We start from the raw sequence: 21,152 nt of genomic DNA, 5'->3' as shown, positions 1-21,152 counted from the left end.
CTGCACTCTGTGTGGAAGTTTTCAGAGAACTATCCACGATAACTCCAAGATCTCTTTCCTGATTTGTCGTAGCCAAATTAGCCCCTATCATACTGTACGTATAGTTGGGGTTATTTTTCCCCAATGTGCATTACTTTACACTTATCCACATTACATTTCATTTGCCATTTTGTTGCCCAATCACTCAGTTTGGTGAGATCTTTTGGAGTCCCGCACAGTCTGCTTCTGTCTTGACTATCCTAAACAGTTTGGTATCATCTGCAAACTTTACTACCTCACTGCTTACCCCTTTCTCCAGAGCATTTATGAATAAGTTGAACAGGATTGGTCCCAGGACTGACCCTTGGGGGACACCACTAGTTACTCCCCTCCATTCTGAAAATTTACCATTTATTCCTACCCTTTGTTTCCTGTCCTTCAACCAATCCTCAATCCATGAAAGGATCTTCCCTCTTATCCCATGGCAATGTAATTTACACAAGAGCCCTCAGTGAGGGACTGCACCAAAGGCCCTCTGAAAATCCAAGTACACTACATCCACTGGATCCCCCCTGTCCGCATGTTGTTAACCCCCTCGAAGAACTCCAATAGATTAGTAAGACATGATATCCCTACACAGAAACCACGTTGACCTTTGTCCAACAAACCATGTTCCTCTACGTGCCTCACAATTTTATTTTTTACTATCATTTCGACCAACCTGCCCAGCACTGAAACCAGACTTACTGGTCTGCAATTGCCAGGATCACCTCTAGAGCCCCTCTCAAACATTGGCGTCACGTTAGCTACCTTCCAGTCATTAGGTATGGAAGCCGATCTAAGGGATAGGTTACAAACCACAGATAATAGTTCAGTAATTTCCCATTTGAGTTCTTTTAGAACCGTTGGATGAATGCCAACACAAAGGTCAACACATTGCAGCAGTGTAAATATGACTACAATGTAGGCAGAATCTAAGTCCATGGAATCACTGGACTTACAAGCCAGCATTATAAAACAAATATGCTACAACAGCTACAAAAGGATTTCTGTATAGAATCATAGAGCTGGAAGAGACCTCAGAAGGTCATCAAGTCCAGCACCCTGCCCAAGGCAGGACCAATCCCAACTAAATCAACTCAGCCAGGGCTTTGTCAAGCCGAGATTTAAAAACCTCTAGAGATGGAGATTCCACCACTTCCCTAGGTAACCCATTCCAGTGCTTCACCAACCTCCTAGGGAAATAATTTTTCCTAATATCCAGCCTAGATCTTCCCCACTGTAATTTGAGACCATTGCTCCTTGTTCTGCCATCTGTCACTACTGAGAACAGCCTCTCTCCATCCTCTTTGGAACCTCCCTTCAGGAAGTTGAAGGCTGCTATCAAATCCCCCCTCACTCTTCTCTTCTGCAGACTAAACAAATCCAAATCCCTGTGTCTCCTGATAGGTCATGCGCTCCAGCCCCCTAATCATTTTGGTTGCCCTCCGCTGGACCCTCTCCACTGCGTCCACATCCTTTCTATGGGGGGGGCCCAGAACTGGACACAATATTCCAGAAGTGGCCTCACCAGAGCTGAATAAAGGGGAATAATCACTTCTCTGGATCGGCTGGCAATGCTCCTCCTAATGCAACCTAATATGCCATTAGCCTTCTTGGCTACAAGGACACACTGTTGACTCATATCCAGCTTCTCTTCTAGAGCAACATTTACTATTTTGATTTCCTGAGGAACATGTTACTCCAAGTCTCACAAAACACACACACAATAGTTCAAACAGGCCCTTTGCAAATGGAACCAATTTTCATACAGGACACATAATGTAATGCAGAAATGGCTGTGCATACATCAGTGTAAAGTGTCCCTGAGCAGCTTCACCACCCACTCAATGAACATGGTAAAGCCAACAGGGATGAGCCCTGTGGGGAATCAATTAAAACTGAATGGCGCTGAGATAGCCTGGCCCTGCCAATATGAGGAAGACAACTTCAGCCTCTCTCCACTGAGGAAGCAGACAGAGCACCAACCTACATGAAAGCAAAAAAACATGTGGACAAAAAAACCACACAGGACAAGGTTTCCATCAGAAATGCTATTACATCTTGGTAAGAAGAGCATGTAATGGCTGTCGATTTTAAATTTTCATACTCAGTGTTATCTATGAGAACAAGATGTATAAGTTATGGTGGAAAATTCAGGTACTAGCTACACAAAACTAGGAAAGAACTAATGCCTTCCAACTACCTACCATCTGGTATCACTTTTCACCTCTGCTTACAAACTTTTGGAGTGACTAATTCTGCAAAGGATCATTCCCATATTAGAGTAGACTCTGAGCCATACCAAGACAGTTTCCGACTTTATAGGAAAACTTGTGATCAAGTTCTTGCTCTTGCCACCTACACTGAAAATGGTTCCCTACAGAAAGAAAAGACAGAGACTGTTTCTGCTGACTTGATGATAGCTATGATATTGTCTGGCACATTGGCTTGCTGGTTAAGATGTTGCAGTTGGTAGCTTGGTGGGTTGTTATGGCTACATAAATTATAAGACAGTTTCAAGCAATGCTATGAAATAAACTGAGTGCATGGAGGAACCCTGTGATGAGGTGCAGTCACAGACGACACCTCGGGGGTGTCTTCCGGGGTGCCGATACGGCCACTGCCACTCACCTTCCTGCTCTCTGGGGCTCCTCACTGCCTGGTTCTGCTGGGCCAGTTCCGCTGGTCTCCCCCAGCCAGGGCCCGGAGCTGAGGTCCCTGCCCCCATCAAGAAGCAGTACAGACACTGAACCTCCTCAGGTCCAAAGAGAATGCAGTTTAGGGCCCAGCTTCCTGGGATACCACTCCCCAGTTGGGCTCAACCTCCAAAGAATTAGGTAAACCACCTTTAACAATGAAAGGGAATGTACACACTGGTTGTCCCTCCCTCTGCCCCGGTAACAATTATTTACACTGGGTTTGATAGAAAATAAAAATGGTTTTATTAAGTAGAAGCAGTAGGATTTAAATGGTAATAAGTGAGAACAGGCAGAGCAAAGTAGGTTACAAATCAAAAGAAACAAAAACGCTTGGCTAATTCTACACTGAAACCTCAGTGCAAACTTACTCAAACTCACCCTAAAACCTCTTTTTCAGCTGCCCCTCCAAACCAGAACTGTCTCCCCACCCTGGGGTCTTTGGTTCCTCTCCTTCAGGAGCAGCCCAGCCAAAAGGCTCTGCTTTCCTATTCTTTTTGTTAAGAATTGAGGCCACTCCCTACCTGCGCTACAGGCTCAAGCATTTCAGATGTGCGGTGGAGAGGTGAGTGGGAAACAGCCACACCTAGGGACTCAGGAGAGCCCTGTGTGGCTGCGTGTGAGGGGTGGGACACTGCACATCTACTGAACGGCTGCTTGTCTCATGCTGGTCTCTCCGCAGGAGGTTCTGGTCTCCATATTGCTGACTCCAAACTTCTGAATGGCTAACACACATGTGATGGCTCCCTCAGCCCTTTCAACACTTTTTCTTTGACGTACACATTTCTGGTTTTTCCCCCCCCTATTTTCTATTTTATCCTTTGAACTCTCTTGCATCTTCATTGTGCCACTTGTCCATTCGCTACTAACAATGCAGCTGCAGAGACTCTACAGAAAAGGACTGTGATGGCGCTGACATCCCGTCCCCTCTGTCACTCTGCCAGAAGTTTCTCTCTTTTCCTGAACTATGCTGTCTTCAGTGTAAAAACGGCTGTGCTGACAGATGCAGGGCCTGGAACTGCTCATTGGTAACAATAGGAATAAAACCTGTTCCCCACTACACAAAAGCTATGGACACTAGTACAAAGAGTGAATGAGACCCAGAGTCATGAGTTGGCTCGATGAACAGAGAAAAGACCTTTGTTGACGTGTGCGCCCTGAGCACTGGCTGCGAGGTATAAAAAGGCAGTTGCCCTGCTGGGGTACTATGGCTTGTCGCCTGAATCCAGCTACGATGGGAAAGGTAAGACGCCTGTCTGGATTGGGCAGTTCAGTGTGTCAGTCTGATGCCAAGGACCCGATTCTTCTCTAATATAAATCAGAATTTGGTTATGTCTAGACATACAGCGCGGCATCGGTGTAGCTGTACCAGTACAGCTTCACCACTGCAGCACATCTAGTGAAGATGCTGCAAGTCAACCCCATCAGCGTAAAAAACCCACCTATGCGAGTGGAGGAATATTCGCAGCCGATATAGGGTGCAGTGTAGCCATAGCCGTAGCAGCGGAGTTACTCCTGGCCTATGCCTGTACAGGGGAGGCGACTGAAGAATACATGCCTAGGGGACTTTGCATCTGTACTAATCCCTATTCATGAAACATTTCATGAAAATTCAGCTGAAGCCAAAGGAGTAAATAATGTAATGAGTGTGATTCAGATGTAATGGCCAGACACTGCAGGGAAAGAAACCCAAATGCCAGGACTCATTCTAACAATACAGCATGTTACTGAAGTTGCTGCCATTTGTTCCTTGTTCTAGATCACCCTTTACGAGGACAGAAACTTCCAGGGCCGCTCTGTTGAGTGCAGCGGCGACCATCCGGATTTTCAAAGTCAGCTCAGCCGCTGTAACTCGGTCCGAGTGGAAAGTGGCTGCTTCATGCTCTATGAACGTCCCAACTTCCAAGGACAGCAGTGCTTTCTGAAAAGGGGCGACTATCCTGACATGCAGGCGGAGGGTTTCAGCACCTCCATGAAGTCCTGCCGGCTCATCCCACCTGTGAGTTTGCTTTTGCTTTTTGCTTCTCTTTTTTTTTTTTAAATGGCAACAGGGCAGTTGCTTGATCATTTTCACTAGAGATTTCTCAGACTGTGAACTAGGGCTGCTTTTTTCCTCCAAGGGGCACTGTAGGAGAGCATCGGAAAGCTTCCACTACTCCCGCTTGTTCAAGGGCAGCTATTCTGTGGTGAAGCCTGTGGACAGTAAATGGCAGCATCTCTTTTCCCTTCTTAGCTCAAAGTGTCAGTAATTTCTGGTGATTTAGGGATACACTGGGCCCACTCCCCACAGACTGGTGTAAACTAAGAAGTAGCTCACTCATCCCCGCAGAGTAACACCATCGTGAAGGGAGAATTGGACCCAATGTTTTCGATCACTCTTTTGGACTGAACCACTTCTCTGTATTCTTGACTCTGGAGCTGCTGAAGCCTGAAACTGCCCCCATCAGAAAATTCTGTAGCTTCTGGGAACAAAGTGCTGGCTGAGGATTGGCCAGTGTTGCACACTGCAGCCTCTCCCCTTTTGAACCGGGTCGGGCTCCGTCCTCCTCACCCCAGACCTGCTCCCTACAGCCAGGGGGAGACATGGCTGGCACAGGTCTGCGTTGCATGGGTGGATGCAGTATTTGAGTCTTCCCCTCCTCTGGGGAGCAGAGGCAGCTTTAAGCACCCTTTGCACCAAGGGAGCAGTGCACAGAGCTGACTCGGGGCCTAGGATCACAGGCAGCCAGCCTGCTGCGGTCACTCTATTACCCTCTCTCATTTCTGTCACAGCACAGGGGCACCTACAGGATAAAGATCTACGAGAAGGAGGATCACAGAGGCAACATGGCAGAGCTAACCGAGGACTCTCCGCAAGTCATGGACCAGCTACGCTCCCACGAGATGCTCTCTTGCTCCGTGCTGGAGGGGCACTGGATCCTTTACGAAATGCCCAATTACAGAGGCCGCCAATACCTGCTGAGGCCAGGGGAGTACAGGAGATTCAGCGAGTGGGGCTCCACGAGTGGCAAAGTCGGCTCTCTGAGACGTGCCACGGATATGTACTGAATCAAGACGCCTTTTGTCTGCAAGGGTCTCAATGAATAAAATGCTTTAACAGCCGTTGTGCTCTCAGCGTGCTCCTGTAAGTGTACTGAGGGCAACACCGAGGCTTGTCCTTGTGTTCTTGGGCTACAACGATATCGTCTTCTGATCGGAAACCTGCCCCTCCTCTTTCCCTGCCCTTCCCCAGCATTGCAGAGCTACTTCCAGCACAAAGTACCCAACGCCAGCTACAGGACTCAGGCCTAGGCACCCACACAAGGGAGCACGGGGTACTAGGCTCCCTCCCGGTCCCCTCCATGGCTGTGCAGGCCTTACCCAGAATGCAGTGCAGGGTACGCACTGGGAGCTGAACCACAGCATGGGACACGCAGGGCTTGGCCCACAGAGAGGTGGGTGTGAGGACTGTAACCAGGGAGCTGTAGCCTAGATCATAATCCTCCAGCCCACCCATAGCTGCACATTTGGAGCTAGGTCTAGAGGGGCCCTGAGCTGAGCTCCAGCCCTCACCCCTTCACCAGCGGGGCCTGGGAGCATCACCAGGGTGCAGCAGCTAGAGCTCCCTCAGAGCAGGCAGGGCTGGGCACCCTGCTGATGGCAGGAATCAGCCACAACCTCCTCCCAACCGAGAGGCTGTGCCAGCCACAGCTCTCCCCTCCAGCCAGGGACGAGCCTTGGGCCAGAGTTCCCTGAGCACCGATCCAGGGCAGGGTTGGACTGACTGGCCATAGGCTCTGCAGGCCTGGGTTGAGTCCCCAGCTCTGGAATCATCTGACTACACTGGCCCTTCCAGTGTGTAAGGAAAGCTGAGGGTTCAGTCCTGGGGGTGTAAAGCAAAGCTTGAAATATGACCCGTGCAGAACCAAATGCAGATACGTCTGCCTCACTCATATCCCTCTGTCTCAGGTGGCAGGGACAAAGAACCTGTGTTCTCCTTGAAGGTATCAGGTCTTCATAGGGGATGGCCCCATGGTACTGTTTTGTAGGGAGTCCTACAAAGTTTGTAAGGCTGCTGGACAGGGAGTCAAGGAGAGGGTTTGTCAGCACCAGAGGCACCTTGAAGTCTAGAAAATGGTTATGTACAATAAGATGAGTTCTGATCCTTGAGTCTCTGCATGAACAGTGATGGAAATTCAGTTTTAGAAAGACTGGAATCTGGTCTGTTAATCTATAGGCTTATCTGTATGTATTGTTATCATGGTGTACATGAGAGTAGATTAAATACAAAAACCAAGAGTAAAGGCAGCAAGGCATTCAGTTTTAGCCTGGCCTCCAAGGCTGGAGTATGGTCCTCTTATGGGGACTCCATAGGTCAGGCCAAGTAGAGTTTTGCACTTAAATCGAACATGTAAACTTTTCCGTGTGTGCGCAAAGCCCTGCATTTTAACAAAAGCTAGATTGTATCATCACCAATGCCCTCTTGGCAGCACACTGTACAGTCCTGTGGCTGACAAAGGTTTTCTATACACTATAGACATACACCAGTATAACTCCATCACTCACGAGTGTGAAAAATCCAAACTCCAAGCCCCAATGTGACAGGGAAGATTAAAGAGCTTGGTGGAAAGGGAGAGAGGCAGCTCTAAAAAAACCCAAAACAAAAAATGGTCCTGGCTAATCATGGGCAGCTGAGACAAGGCTGCTATAAACCAATTAAGGGCCAGGTGAGCTGATTTCAGGTGGCCAAGGAACCTCTTTAAAAACCTTCTTTGTGGGGCGGTAGAGGAGAGTCGAAGGAGTTTGGAGAGTGGAGGTGGAGAGGAACAAACAACACAGTATCAGCAGTGCTAAAAGCTGCAGGGGGAGCAAACAGGGAGAGTTTGGAGGCTCCCTTCACCGCAGGTGGCCAGAAACTTCAGCTGGTAGCTGAGGAGAATTGTTTACTCAGCCCCAACTGGCCAGGGGCACTAACTGGCCGTTTTTCCAAAAAAAATTCACTTACGTCCACACTGCAATTTTGTTCTTTTGAAAAAAAAAAAATCGAAAGAACAGAGATTTTTCCAAAATTGGTAAACCTCATTGTATGAGGAAGAAGCCTTTTTCCGAAAGAGCTCTTTCGGAAAAAAGCATGTGGGGACAGGGAAGAGGGAGTTCTTTCGAAAGAAGAAGAAAGAGAAAAAAGCACAGGTGCCCTGGTGGCCACTCCGTCCATGGCAATCACAGCTTAAATGCAAAATAGCTTCCATTCAGGGTGGATGCTATCTTTCAAAAAAGCAGATCGCTTTTTCGATGCACTTTGCCACTGTGGATGCTCTTTTGGAAGAAGTGTTTTTGGAAGATCTCTTCTGGAAAAGCTTCTTCCAAAAGAAGCCTGCAGTCTCACTGTAGCTCTAGGGGCCTGGGAGGCAATGCTTCCCCACTCACTAGCACAGAATCAGTGTAGAAAAGAATGTTTTAATAAAAGAGAGGGAAGTAACTTAGCATTAATTGTGGAACACACCCCAAACGGAGTTTATACCCAAAACCCAGGAGTAAAAATCTCAACCCAAGTAAGTTGGGTGATGTTCTTTTCTTTTCACATTCTCAAGTTCAGCAATGTAAATGTCCCCTTTACATGTCCAACCCTTCCCTGCACCCCACTCCCAGTTGCTGCCCTTTGTCAGGGCAGATCAGAGTTCACCTCCCATCTTGAGTGGGGGAGAGGTAAAGAAGCATCTTACTCACTCCACTGGTCACCTGCCATCCACCTGCTCACTGCTGTCTGCTGCTACCCTGGGGTATGTCTACACAGCAAAGTTATTTCGAAATAACTTTACTAGCATCTACACAGCCAAACCGCTATTTCAAAATTAATTTGCAATAGTGGAGCACTTATTTCGAATTTGGTAAACCTCATTCATGAGGAATAATGCCAAATTCGAAATAGCTATTTCAAAATAAATGCTGCGTAGACACTTATATTGAAATAGCGGGCCTCCAGCCTTCCCAGGATGCCCTGGTGGCCACTCCAGCCTCAACCAAGAACATTCCTCTCCCCCCCCCGCTCTCCGGAGCACTTAAAGGGGTTGAATCTGGCCACAGTGCCTGTGCCAGCTCCAAGCCTACCAGCCCAGAGCCAGCAGTCACTGCCCCTGACCCAGCGGCCTCAAAACATGAGCCAGTAAGCCGCTGGCAGCCGCCCTCCACCGCTCCCCAGGAGCCATCTGCCAGCTCCCAGGAGCCTGCCAGGGTCCGGAGAAGGCAGGCACCTTCCTGGTCCAGGGTGGAGATCATGGACCTTATTCAGATCTATCATCTTATGCATGTGCAAGATCGGTGAGAGCCGTCCCATGACTCTGCAGTTAGTGTCTGTGGCGCCTGCTTCTGGGTGGTGTCTCAACGCTGCCACATTCACCTCCAGAGAGGGGGCTTCCCAAAGCAGGCCCTTGCTGCTGACCCCCAAGGCATCCACAGGTCCAGTCTCCTTTCAATGGGCCCACTTCCCAGGGCTCATTGATCTTGGATCTGGCTTCCATCCCCTCTCCAACCTCTGCAACTGCCCAGAGGTGTCACCTTCCGCCTTCTCCATTCCCACCTCATTCACCCCACAGGGACAGTCTCTGCCTCACTTGTCCTAGGGACTATTCTACCAAGACATAATTCAATGTTTCCATGTAAAAGGACTCAATACAAAGCTAAAAACTTCAATGAGAGAATGATTAATACAGAGACGTGTCTACATCTGCCGCATGGAGACACCTCTGCCTGCCTCCACCTCTATCCCCCCAGAGTCTACAGCCCCATTGCAAAGCGGGGGAGGGGAAGGAAAGAGGCTGAGGCCCATCCAATGGGACTGAAGCAGTCATGAGCAAGCCATGCCCGGGAGCCATTCTCCTGTCCATTGCTGGTGCAGTGTTGCTTCAGGCACGCTGAAATGCAGTCACCTCTGGGGTGGGCTGGACAGCTGTTTAACACCTGCACAAGGTTTCAGGCAGGGGGCAGTGCGGGATGCCTTCCTGCAGAGCCCCCATCAGAACTACTGTGACCTCCTGGCTTAGGAAAAGAATAAACAGGAGGATTGGAAATTAACCAGCCCAGTCTCATGTCCCCTAGGCAGGGACTGAGCCATCTAGATTAGGCCCCAGCTGGAGTATCATGTCTAGTTCCAGGTGCCACCTTTCAGGAAATGTGGAGAAACTGGAGAAAGTCCAGAGAAGATCAACACAAATGATGAAAGGTCTAGAGAACATGAGATATGAGGCAAGGCTGAAGGATTTGGCCTTGTTTACCCTGGAAAAGAGAAGACCAAAAAGGGACATGAGAGCAGCTTTCAAGTATCTAAGGATATGTCTACACTAGCTCTTTAATTCAAATCAGGCAACCAGAGTTGCAAATGAAGCCTGGGATTTAAATATCCCGGGCTTTATTTGCATGGTCCCGTCTGGCCGCCATTTTTAAATCCCCCTTAGTTCGAACGAACTGCCCGCAGCTTCACGCGGCAGTTTAAAATTAATCCGAACTAAGTCCTTAGTTCGAATTAACTGTTACACCTCATTGCAGGAGGAGTAACAGTTAATCCAAACTAAGGACTTAGTTCAGATTAACTTCTGACTCCCGCGTGTAGCTGTGGGCAGTCAGTTCGAACTAAGGGGATTTAAAAATGGCACCCGGCAGGGAACATGCAAATTAAGCCCGGGATATTTAAATCCTGGGCTTCATTTGCAAGTTTGAATGCCTACGTTAGCCACCCTAGTTCGAACTAGGGGGCTAGTGTAGACAAACCCTAAAAGAGTATCATAAGGAGGAGGAAGAAAAATTGTTCTTCTTGGCTTCTGAGGTTAGGATGAGAAGCAATGGGCTTAAATTGCAGCAAGGGAAGTTTAGGTTGGACATTAGGAAAAACTTCCTGCCTGTCTCGGTGGTTAAACACTGGAATAAATTGCCTACGGAGATTGTGGAATCTCCATCCCTGGAGATATGTAAGACCAGGTTAGACAGACACCTGTCAGGGATGAGCTAGGGCAGCTCAACTTTGGAAGCCCCAGGGGCCACATTGATACTTACAGAACATGCTGAGGCCCTCAGCTTAAGTGTGGTTGCATATGCAAGCAAATACATACAAATAGCGTCTCACACTGACAGGCATGAATACAAAGAAGGTAGGGGAGGGGGAAGGAGTGGGAGAGAAAGGGACTTGTGCCTTCTGCCTTCCACTTTGTGGGGTCGGATTCTGTGTTCGGGCCCCGGAAGTCCCCAGACTCCAAACCGGAAGCTAGGCCGCGCGACACCAGGTGGCACCGAACACTTTTAAAGTCCCAGGCCATGATGTCACATTATGCTTGGGCATCTCCCCGGTCACCTGGAAACGCTGCGCCTGCTGGCAGCAGCAGCCGGCAACATGCGCAGGCAAGGGGGAGCTGACTGAACGCTCTGCATGACAGGGCTGGCCCGGGGCCGGGGGGTGATGGCCATATAACTTGCCACCCATGCCAGGTGAGCCTGCCCAGTGTGCACTCACTCTCTCCCTGGTCCAGCGTCCCCCTAGCATGGCTCTTGGGGGATATTGCCCCCCCACCCTCTTCGCTACACCTTTGCACAAGCCTCCAGTGGGGCAGACCAAGGAGGCTCTTAGTGCTCCTCAGGGTGGAAGCTCTTCTGCAGGGCCTCAGCAAGTGAAGTCAGGCTCAGAGCAACGCATCCACAAGAAGCACCAGAGTGCCCAGGGACAGCTGTGGCTCCATGTTGCAGAGTGCTGTGGTGTCCTGAGTGAGGGCAACTGGAGCATGCAGAGACAAAATACTTTGCTCTCCCGCATTGAGGTAGGCAAGCAAGCAGGAAAAGCCGAGAACCGGCTGTCTGGGGGGGAGGGGTACCTGTAAGCACAGGCCTCAGATAGTCACTGCTCTACAGCCAAAATGCTTCTGAAATAAATGTAGTCAAACTTTACTAATTCTGGGTCACTGAGAACGAAAATGATGCTTAAAATTGTTGATTGGCTCTAGTTTTCAAGATATGCTATTGGGTCAGTTATATACGACCCTTGACTTGGGAATGGCAGAGGATAAGTGAGTTATAAAGGGAAGGGATCTCAATTTAAACCAGAAATGACTTAAATACATCTTTGACTGGATCTATGACTAAATCTATGACTGGGTTTGGACAGTACATGCTTTTTAGGCAAAACAATGAATGATGCAATCTGAAGCTGGTATTGTGTCATACATGATATGAATTGCATTATGTTATTCCTAGAAGTCATGGATGTTTTGCTGCATAATGGCAATGTTTTGCCATCAATTCCAGTTGGTCATGCAGTCCATATGAAGGAAACCTATGACAACATGAAACAACTTTTGAGGTGCATAAACTATGACCAACATCAGTGGCAGCTTTGTGGTGATTTGAAGGTTGTTGCTCTCTTGCTTGGTCTGCAGACTGGATACACAAAGTACTGCTGTTTTCTCTGCGAATGGGATAGTCGTGCAAGAGATTCCCACTACATCAAGATAGACTGGCCACTTCGACAGTCATTGGAGCCTGGGAGGAAAAGTGTTCAGCAACCAGCACTTGTTGAATCAAGGAAGACTTTGTTACCATCCTTAGACATGAAGGCCATGAACAAAACACAAGCAGCTTTCAAGTACCTCCGTGGAAAATTTCCAAGGTTAAGTGAAGCTAAGATAAAGGAAAGTATCTTTGTTGGTCCTCAGATTTGTGAACTTCTTCGAGATGATGCATTTGACCATGCACTGCGTGGCAAGGAAAAGACGGCATGGAAAGCCTTCCAGTTAGTGGCAATACATTTTCTCGGAAACAACAAGGCAGACAACTACAGGTTGTTGGTGGAAAAACTTCTCAAGGCATACAAAAGCCTTGGTTGCAACATGTCACTAAAGATACATTTTTTGCACTCTCATCTAGATTTTTTTCCACCGAACTGCAGAGCAGTGAGCGACGAGAACGGTGAGCGATTTCACCAGGACATTGCGACAATGGAGAAACGCTATCAGGGCAAATGGAGCCCATCAATGCTTGCAGACTATTGTTGGACAGTGACAAGAGATGCTCCACTTAATGAATACAAGAGACAAGCCAAGAAGCACCGAGTAGACACTGAATAGGACTAAACTATGTACATAATAGTTTTTTGCCTTTTGTTTCATAATACATTTTATTTATATAACCCTTTTGCTGATTTTTAAAGTGTTACATAAACAGGACAGGTGAAATATCATCATGTAAAGCAACCATAAACACATGAAAAGACCTAGGTTTACAATTTATGATTAAAACTCTACTATCTACACAATATACATAGACGTAAAATGTAAAAACTTAAATATCTTGGAAACAGTAGCCAATCAGTTGTTTTAATTGTCATATTTGAATTCAGCACATCAAAATACATAATAAATAGCACATTTTATCTCTGAAGCAGACAACTTCTAAAAAATTGTAGACCAGTGTAACCTCAGGCAGCAGCCACATAAAGTACAGTAAAACTCTGATGGTCCGGCATCTGACGCTCCGGCACTCCTGATGGTCCGGCACCATCAGGAACCCAGAAGTGCTCCCGGCAGCCGGACCATTGGAGCTGCTCTGCCCCCAACTTCCCCGATTCAGCCGCTGCTAAAACTGACTAGTGCTGAATCCGGGAAGCAGGGGGCAGAACAGCTGGAGTGCTGCCGGGTAGGTCCAGTAGCGCTGCCCCCCGGGGCTGCGGGACCAACCCAGCAGCACCCCAGCTGTCCCGGATTTAGCCGCTGCTGAAATTGACCAGCGGCTGACTTCAGGAAGCCCGAGACAGAGCTGCTCTTCCCCAGCTTCCTGGAATCAGCCGCTGGTCAATTTCAGCAGCAGCTGACTTGGGTACACGTGGGACAGAGCAGCTGGGGTGCTGCTGGGTTGGTCCCCGCAGCGCCGAGGTTTGGGGCTACCAGACCAACCCAGCAGCGCCCCAGCTGCTCTATCCCAGGCGTCCCGATTCAGCCGCTGCTGAAACTGACCAGGGCTGACTCCAGGAAGCCCGGGGCAGAGCAGCTCTGCCTCTGGCTTTCTGGAGTCAGCAGCTGATAAGTTTCAGCAGCAGCTGACTTGGGGACACCTGGGGCAGAGCAGCTGGGGTGCTGCTGGGTTGGTCCAGTAGCGCCAAGGAGCAGCGCTGCGGGACCAACCTGTCAGCACCACAGCTGCTCTGCCCCAGGCGTCCCCAAGAACAGCTGGGGTGCTGACGGGTTGGTCTCGTGGCGCCAAGGGCCGGCGCTACCAGACCAACCCAGCAGCACCCCAGCTGCTCTGCTGCAGGCACCCCCGATTCAGCTGCTGCTGAAACTGACCAGCAGCGGCTGAATCGGGGACTCCTGGGGCAGAGCCGGACTATCAGAAGGGAGGGCTATGAGGGGGTCTGGGGTAGCATCCCCCCACCCCACCCCAGATCCCTCATAGCCCCCCCTTCTGATAGTCCAGCATATCTGATAATCCGGCACCCCCTGGGTCCTAATGGTGCCGGATTATCGGAAGTTTACTGTAACTCCTGACCTGATTCCCTGCTAGAACCAGTTTCAGCTGCCCTTAAATGCGATTCAGCATCCAATCAGTGTGAACGCGCTATTTTGAAATAGCAAATTGCTATTTTGAAATGCATTTTATATGTAGATGCGTTATTTTGAAATAACTTATTTCGAATTAACTATTTCGAAATAAGATATTTCGAAATAATGCTGTAGTGTAGACATACCCCTGCTGGCAACTCATTGCACCTCGCCGCCGCTACCCTGCTGGTTGCTCATTGGGCTGCCGCTGCTGTGCTGGCCGCTCATCACATCTCTCCTCCGGCCATCCTCTTGCTGCTCCCACCTGCTTGTGGTGGATTTGGTTTGGGCAAAAATCCAGTGATTTCAGCTTTCAGTGATTTCAGCACTTGGCCCAAAAGCATTGTCCAGCCACAAGAGATTCCTGTTTCTGCTGGAGTAAATTTACAATAATAAAAGAGACTCCTTATGGAGACTCCGCTTTTGCGCAGTCTTGCCGCCTGTCTACACTGGCCACGAGTATTTGTGCAAGAACATTGACTTTGTAATGTACAAAATCAGTGGTTCCTATGCAAATACTCCAATGCTCCCACTCAGGGATAAGCCCTCCTGCTCAAGTATTCTTGCGCAAGAGGGCCAGTGTAGACAGCCACGTTAATTTCTTTCACAAGAAAGCCCAATGGCTACAATGGCCATCAGAGCTTTCTTGTGCAAGAGAGCGTCTATACTGGCACAGATGCTTTTGCGCAAAAGCAAATCTCTTACACAAAGGCACATGCCAGTGTAGATGCTCTCTTGCGCAAATACTTTTAACGGAAAAACTTTTCCGTTAAAATTATTTGCGCAAAATCATGCCAGTCTAGACGCAGCCACAGTGTCTTTCTCCTTTTGAACTGGGTTAAACATGGTCTGTCTTTTCTGTATTCCCTCAGTAACTGCAAGCATTAGTGATCAGATTTCACAATTCCTGCATTTAGCATTACCATAATTTGTGACCCTACAACAACCAGTTGAACATGGAGCAAATCTAAGCAAACAGGAGTGAACAGTATTTATACCCATGCCCAGAGTTTCATTTTTTAAATTGAGAGTGTCTCCTCTCAATAATTATGGACATGGCAATTAATCAATTAGTATTAACACAGTTTGGCCTGATGTACTTTAGGGATGATAGATATCAGATAATTGAACAGTCATGCAACTGCCTGAATTCTTATTCTTATGACTATTTTATAGTTCCTGGGGGTGCTCTGGCCCCACTCCCGGGTTGTCCCCTGGAGCCCCATGCTGTATCAGAGGCACCAGTGCAGGGTGCCAGGCGGAAGCCAGTCTACAAGGAAAGCTAGTTTAAAAAACAGCTCCCTGACCAGACTGGCTGCCTGCTACCCCATCCAGCTGTTTTGAATACGGAGGGAGCAGCGAGGGGCCGTAGCAGCCCCTTTCCGTTGGTACTGGGGTGGGGACTCTGGCTGCTGTGGGTCAGGGGGAGGTAGTTGGGGAGGCGCTGCTGCCTCTGATAGATGCTAAAGCTGAAGAGCTTATTCCCCAAGTGAGCAGCAGGAGCTGCTGTGGTGATGAGTCCGGTACAGGCAGTTTGCAGAATTGGGAGTTATTTTTCTACCTCATGACGCTAGCATCTCCCGATTCTAATGCTGATGGATAGTAATAATCTTCCTACTCTTCCCAATTGTTTCACTTGGTTAAAAGCTGCTCTAAATACGACCACGTCATGGGCACGGACAGTGCAGTGGTTCTGCCCAAACCCTTCCATTTTTCACTCTGGATTTATGCAGCATATGCTCCCTAGTAGCAATGATCAGACACTGCCCAGTCAATGCTCTAGGCCGGGGGTCTCCGTTTTGTCTCAGAGGCCTCCCTCAACATTCCATGAAAGCTAAGGGGAGACGTGGCCATAGGCACAGTTTGGCTGCTATAGGGAGGAGGGCAGGAGCCTGCAGAGCTTTAGCCCCTCCACATGGCAGAGTCCAAAGAGGGAATGCCTCCTCAACCCCTTGTCTGGGCTGGGGAGAGGAGCACCTAGCCAAAGACTTAACTCAAAGGTAGGTGGCTTAGCTCAAAAGTTTGAAAATAGGCACATGGGGTAGCTCAGAGTCCAGGAACACCTCCCTTGCAGGCTTTCTCAGAATCCTAGGGCTGGAAGAGAACTCAGGAGTCAGCGAGTCCAGCCCCTGCCCAAAGCAAGACCAACCCAAGTAAATCATCCCACCACCCCCCTAGGTAACCCATTCCAGTGCTTCCCCACCCTCCTAGGGAAAGAGCTTTTCCTACTATCCAACCTAGACTTCCCCCTCTGCTACTTGAGCCCATTGCTCCTTGTTCTGCCATCCGTCACCACTGAGAACAGCCTCTCGCCATCCTCCTTGGAACCTCCCTTCAGGAAGTTGAAGGCTGCCATCAAATCCCCCCTCACTCTTCTCTTCTGCAGACTAAACAGACCCAAATCCCTCAGCCTCTCCTTGTAGGTCATGTGCTCCAGCCCCCTAATCATTTTGGTTGCCCTCCTCTGGATCCTCTCCAAAGTGTCCACATCCTTTCTATAGTGGGGGGCCTGTAACTGGACACAATACTCCAGATGTGGCCTCAGCAGTGCCAAATAAAGGGGAATAATCACTTCTCTAGATCTGCTGGCAATGCTCCTCCTACTGCAACCTAATATGCCGTTAGCCTTCTTGACTACTCGTATCCAGCTTCTCATCCACTGGAATCCCCAGGGCCTTTCCTGCTGAACTGCTGCTTAGCCCCAGATCTCCAGCCTGTACCAATGCTTGGGATTCTTCCATCCCAAGGGCAGGACTCTGCACTTGTCCTTGTTGAACCTCATCAGATTTCTTGTGGCCCAATCCTCCAATTTGTTTAGATCACTCTGGACCCTATCCCTGCCCTCCAGCGTGTCTACCTCTCCCCCTTGCTTAGTGTCATTCAAAAACTTGCTGAGGGTGCAATCCATCCTCTCTGTTCCTTACAGGATCAGCCAACTATGGAGTTTGGTCTCCTCACCCAGGCGGCTCTTACTGGCTGCCTCAGCAGGAGGCCAAAAGCAAAGGAGCCTGGGAGCTGAGAAATAGCTTCAACCTGGGGCACCAGCAGGAGAAGAGGGAACGTTGCTTCTGCCTGATGCCTGCTCCATGGCCCCAGCCAGAGCAGCAGCTGCCCGCACTGCCTGGCTTTGGCTTCCTGGTTTGGATGTGGTCGAGGGACAGCGAGAGGAGATTCTAGAGGAGGAGTGGAGCTGCCCCGGTGCTGCTATTCCCTTGCTCTCCAGTTTGGTGTGTGTGTGTGTGTGATGCCCTCCATGTCCCCAGGGTTTCTGTCCCATAGGGAGCACCAGGGCTTCAGACACCAGCGAGAAGCACTGGGGATTGGGGCTTCAGCCCCACAGGAGATGCAGGGGGGGCACCAGGGACTGGAGCTTCATCCATGGGGCCTGCAGCCCCCTTGAATGGGTTCATGGACCCTCCATAGGGCTGTGGACCCCCAGTTGAGAACTGCTTTTCTATGCCAACTTCCAAGAGCTGGCGTGGAGGCTAGAGTCCAGTAGGACCACTCGAAAGCAAAACAAAAATCTACCAGCTCAGTTTTGCAGTTTAGGGACAAATTCAAGTTTGCTTTTGTCTAGTCCCTCATGGACACCCACAGTCCTGATGTTACATGGTCTGGAGTGGCTTTCTAGTTCAATTAGCTTTGGTCTAAGAGTCTTGCTATATCATTACAGTTCTTTGTAATCTTCCATTTGTTCTCTATGCAACCGTCTTCCACTGCATGTCTGTTCTGCTTCAGCAGTCTGTCTGGTTAGAGCTTGTAGTGCATTCACTCAATCATGATGTCATCTACAGTCAGATGAAACTGTAGATTTCTGTATGAATGGCAACCTCGTCTGTTACCGCTTTCCGCCCTGTCCAATGAGGTTTGGGTACCATTTTGTGTGGGGTGTTACCAGATTTGCCCAATACTCTGGGGTATGCTCATTTATTAGGGTTACTCTTATGGGACTGGGAGAAGGTTAACAATTCTATCAGTGTGCTGCTTGTGCTCTCATATGGAGCTGAATTCTCCCTGCTGTCAATTCCCACTCCCACTGGAGCTCTCCTGCAGGAACTGGGTTCCTCGGGATGGGGTTCTTCTCACCTTAGCAACACACACAGACACTCACACCCATTAACAGAGCACATCCAAGAGGACTGGATAATCAGCACTCCCAAGCTGACCCCTCATATGTCCCTGGACTCATCAGGCTGGGTTTAACAGCAATGCCACACTGCACCTTTATGTGCCTTTGGACTCAGTGAGCTGTATTAAACAGCACGTTAAGCTGCCATCCTCATAAGCCCCCGGGTTCAACACCGCCTATCCCCACTTTCACACCACAATCATTCTCTGGTAAACCACACGATGAGCAAACCCCACAGGATTTTGGGCACTACAGGGATCTTTAGCTTAGGTGCAAGAAACATTGTTGCAGCACGAACAGGGAAGCCAAAACAACACCCCTTAAGGAGAATGAGTGAAAGAGAAAGAAAGAGACAGAAGCAACCAGCTTAACAATTAAAGTTATTTATTTCTGGGTAGTGAATATATATAAGCCAAACACACAAAACATTTACAATATTACATCTAACATTTACAATATAAAATCTAAATTGAAACTGATTACAAATGTTAGGGCTAACTAACCATATAACAGAGGGCAGAGTCAGGAGGCTATGCTTAGAGAGAGGTGGGGGCGGGGAGGGAGGGAGGAAGAGAGAGACCTCATCACTCCACGGAGCTTGCACTGATCACAGTTCCCAGATGGTGATGGGAGCTGGGGGTCCAGAGGGCAGGAGACAAGCAGAGCAGAGCCCCCAGCACGATCAGACAGGAGATGAAGAGGTCTCAATGGAAATGATGCAGTTTAAATCCAGGTACCAGAAGAGTTTTTCTTGGGCAAGGGTAGGAGTTTTTATAGGGATAGGATAATAGTTCAAAGAGAACACTGGATTTGTTTATGCATAAACAGAGGCGAGACAATAGAGACTGATCACACCTGGTTATGGGTGATGTTCCTTGAAGGAGCTCACAGTGCAACTAGGCAGTTTCAGTATTTTGGATGTCAATAGGATTCATTACTAGAATTGGTCTGATAATGATTAATTTGGGTGTGAGCAGGCCTGGACTCATTAGCATCTGGAGCAGATATTTCCCATCAGGCAGTGCTTCTCTGCTTTCAGTATCCCATAGTTCAGTGCGGTTCCTGCTTTGGAAGAGCTGATCTCCATTCTGTATGCTAATGTAGATGTCTCTCTATTCTATCTTCAATGCAGATGAGGCTGGGGTGTTTCCTTAATTCTATCACCCTTGTCTGAAGGAGTTTAAGTGGTTCTTCCCTGGCCTTTTCATTGCTTTGTATTTGATTCTAGCAGAGGCCTGGGGTAAGGGGGATGGTTTTCCATGAGTGTCACTCCCTGACTCCCCAAGAGCACGGGGCTGGTAGGTAACAGGGGAAGCAGTTCTCTTCTGGTTTTCCCATACTTTGAGATTTGGAGAAGAAGCAGCAGAGCTGAAGGGCATCTTGAACACATCAACTGTAGTACACCGTGATGCCCAGGGGTGTATTTCTTGACTCAAAACAGCATATGATGCCATCTGGCACACAAGCTTGCTAGTCAAAATGTTGCTTTGAAGGGTTGTTATGATTATAGAAATAATGTTTTGAACAGACAATTCCAAACAATGCTAGGAAATAAACAGTGCATGGAGGATCCAAAAGAACAGGCTACTTCAGAGATCTGTTCTTGTCCCCAACTTATTTTCCAATATCAGAGGGGTAGCCGTGTTAGTCTGAATCTGTATAAACAATGAGAAGTCCTGTGGCACAAGAGCAGTTTCTCCTCTCTTGATTTTCACACCTCCACATCAGCTGCTAGATGTGGGCCACATCCTCCCTAACGGAATTGACCTTGTTATCTCTGGCCTTCCTCCCTTCTTTTCATGTTCCTGTGTATTTATACTGCCTCTGGAATTTCCACTACATGCATCTGACGAAGTGGGTCTTTGCCCATGAAAGTTCATGCTCCAATAAATCTGTTAGTCTATAAGGTGCCACAAAACTTATTTCCAGTGTTTTCAAATGGTCCATCTGTAAATATCTCAAGACTATTCAAGTACGCCAGCAATGTCTGCCTAATGTCTAGAGAAACTTCAAAAAGACAGAGTGCAGCCTGAACTAAGATATGTCAGACAACCCTGAGGACAAGTGGAGACTTAATCCCATGATGTCAAAGACAGTGTTGGCATGGTTTTATCTCAATCAAGCCAATGCTTCTCAAGAACTCAGTATCTTCTTGCATGAAGACGGACTGGGACATGACCCAAAGATATCTTACCTAGGAGTCACTCTAGCTCGCACTCTTACCCATAAGGACCAAACCACCAAGATAGCACAGAAAATTTACTGTAGACAGGGCCTCTTAAATAAGTTTCTGGGTTCAAGTTGAAAAACTAACATGTAAGCACTGTGCAGTTCAACACTAACTTCCTGCTGCTAATATTGTGCTCCTGTGTAGTTAAACTCTTGCCACAGAAAGTTAGTTGGTGTGCAGGTGAATCAAATGATGAGAATAACGGGGACTACAAGACCAACAAACACAGGTTAGCTAACAGTCCCCTCTATTATCTACATTCCAGCTTATTATTATGGAAAAAAACACTTTGACCCAATCCAGGAGATAACCCCTAGTGCCACTTTTAAAAATGAACAGGCAGTGCCTCACCATTGACTCATCATCAGAACATAACACTGAACTATTCACCAAACTGCTCAACTCTGGCAAGAAGAATGGGAATGAGCTGCTATCTCTCAGAAATGTCTCTCTCATCAGTCAGTCTGGTGGGAGACTGTACCACAGATAGCATGGCAGCCTGAAGCCAGACAAACTCCCTCTGT

General features: G+C 48.4%; 1 protein-coding gene and 1 long non-coding RNA gene across 2 annotated transcripts in view; one reads left to right on the top strand and one right to left on the bottom strand.

The window, feature by feature from the left end:
- The window catches only part of LOC149524102 (uncharacterized), a 47,169-nt gene that overhangs the window by 4,110 nt on the left and 21,907 nt on the right, over positions 1 to 21,152 (bottom strand). The gene's annotated exons all lie outside the window — the stretch shown is intronic.
- Positions 3,902 to 5,819, top strand: LOC102452327 (gamma-crystallin B-like). Its single transcript, XM_006129039.5, has 3 exons — positions 3,902 to 3,960; positions 4,477 to 4,716; positions 5,490 to 5,819. The coding sequence occupies exons 1-3, from the start codon at positions 3,925 to 3,927 to the stop codon at positions 5,763 to 5,765; spliced, it is 552 nt and encodes a 183-aa protein (XP_006129101.2). The 5' UTR covers positions 3,902 to 3,924; the 3' UTR covers positions 5,766 to 5,819.

This window comes from Pelodiscus sinensis, chromosome 7 (assembly GCF_052426305.1).
Source record: "Pelodiscus sinensis isolate ZL-2025 chromosome 7, ASM5242630v1, whole genome shotgun sequence".
Lineage (NCBI taxonomy): Eukaryota > Metazoa > Chordata > Testudines > Trionychidae > Pelodiscus > Pelodiscus sinensis.
Note: the sequence above shows the minus strand (reverse complement) of the source record. Positions and strands in the feature narration are given on the sequence as shown.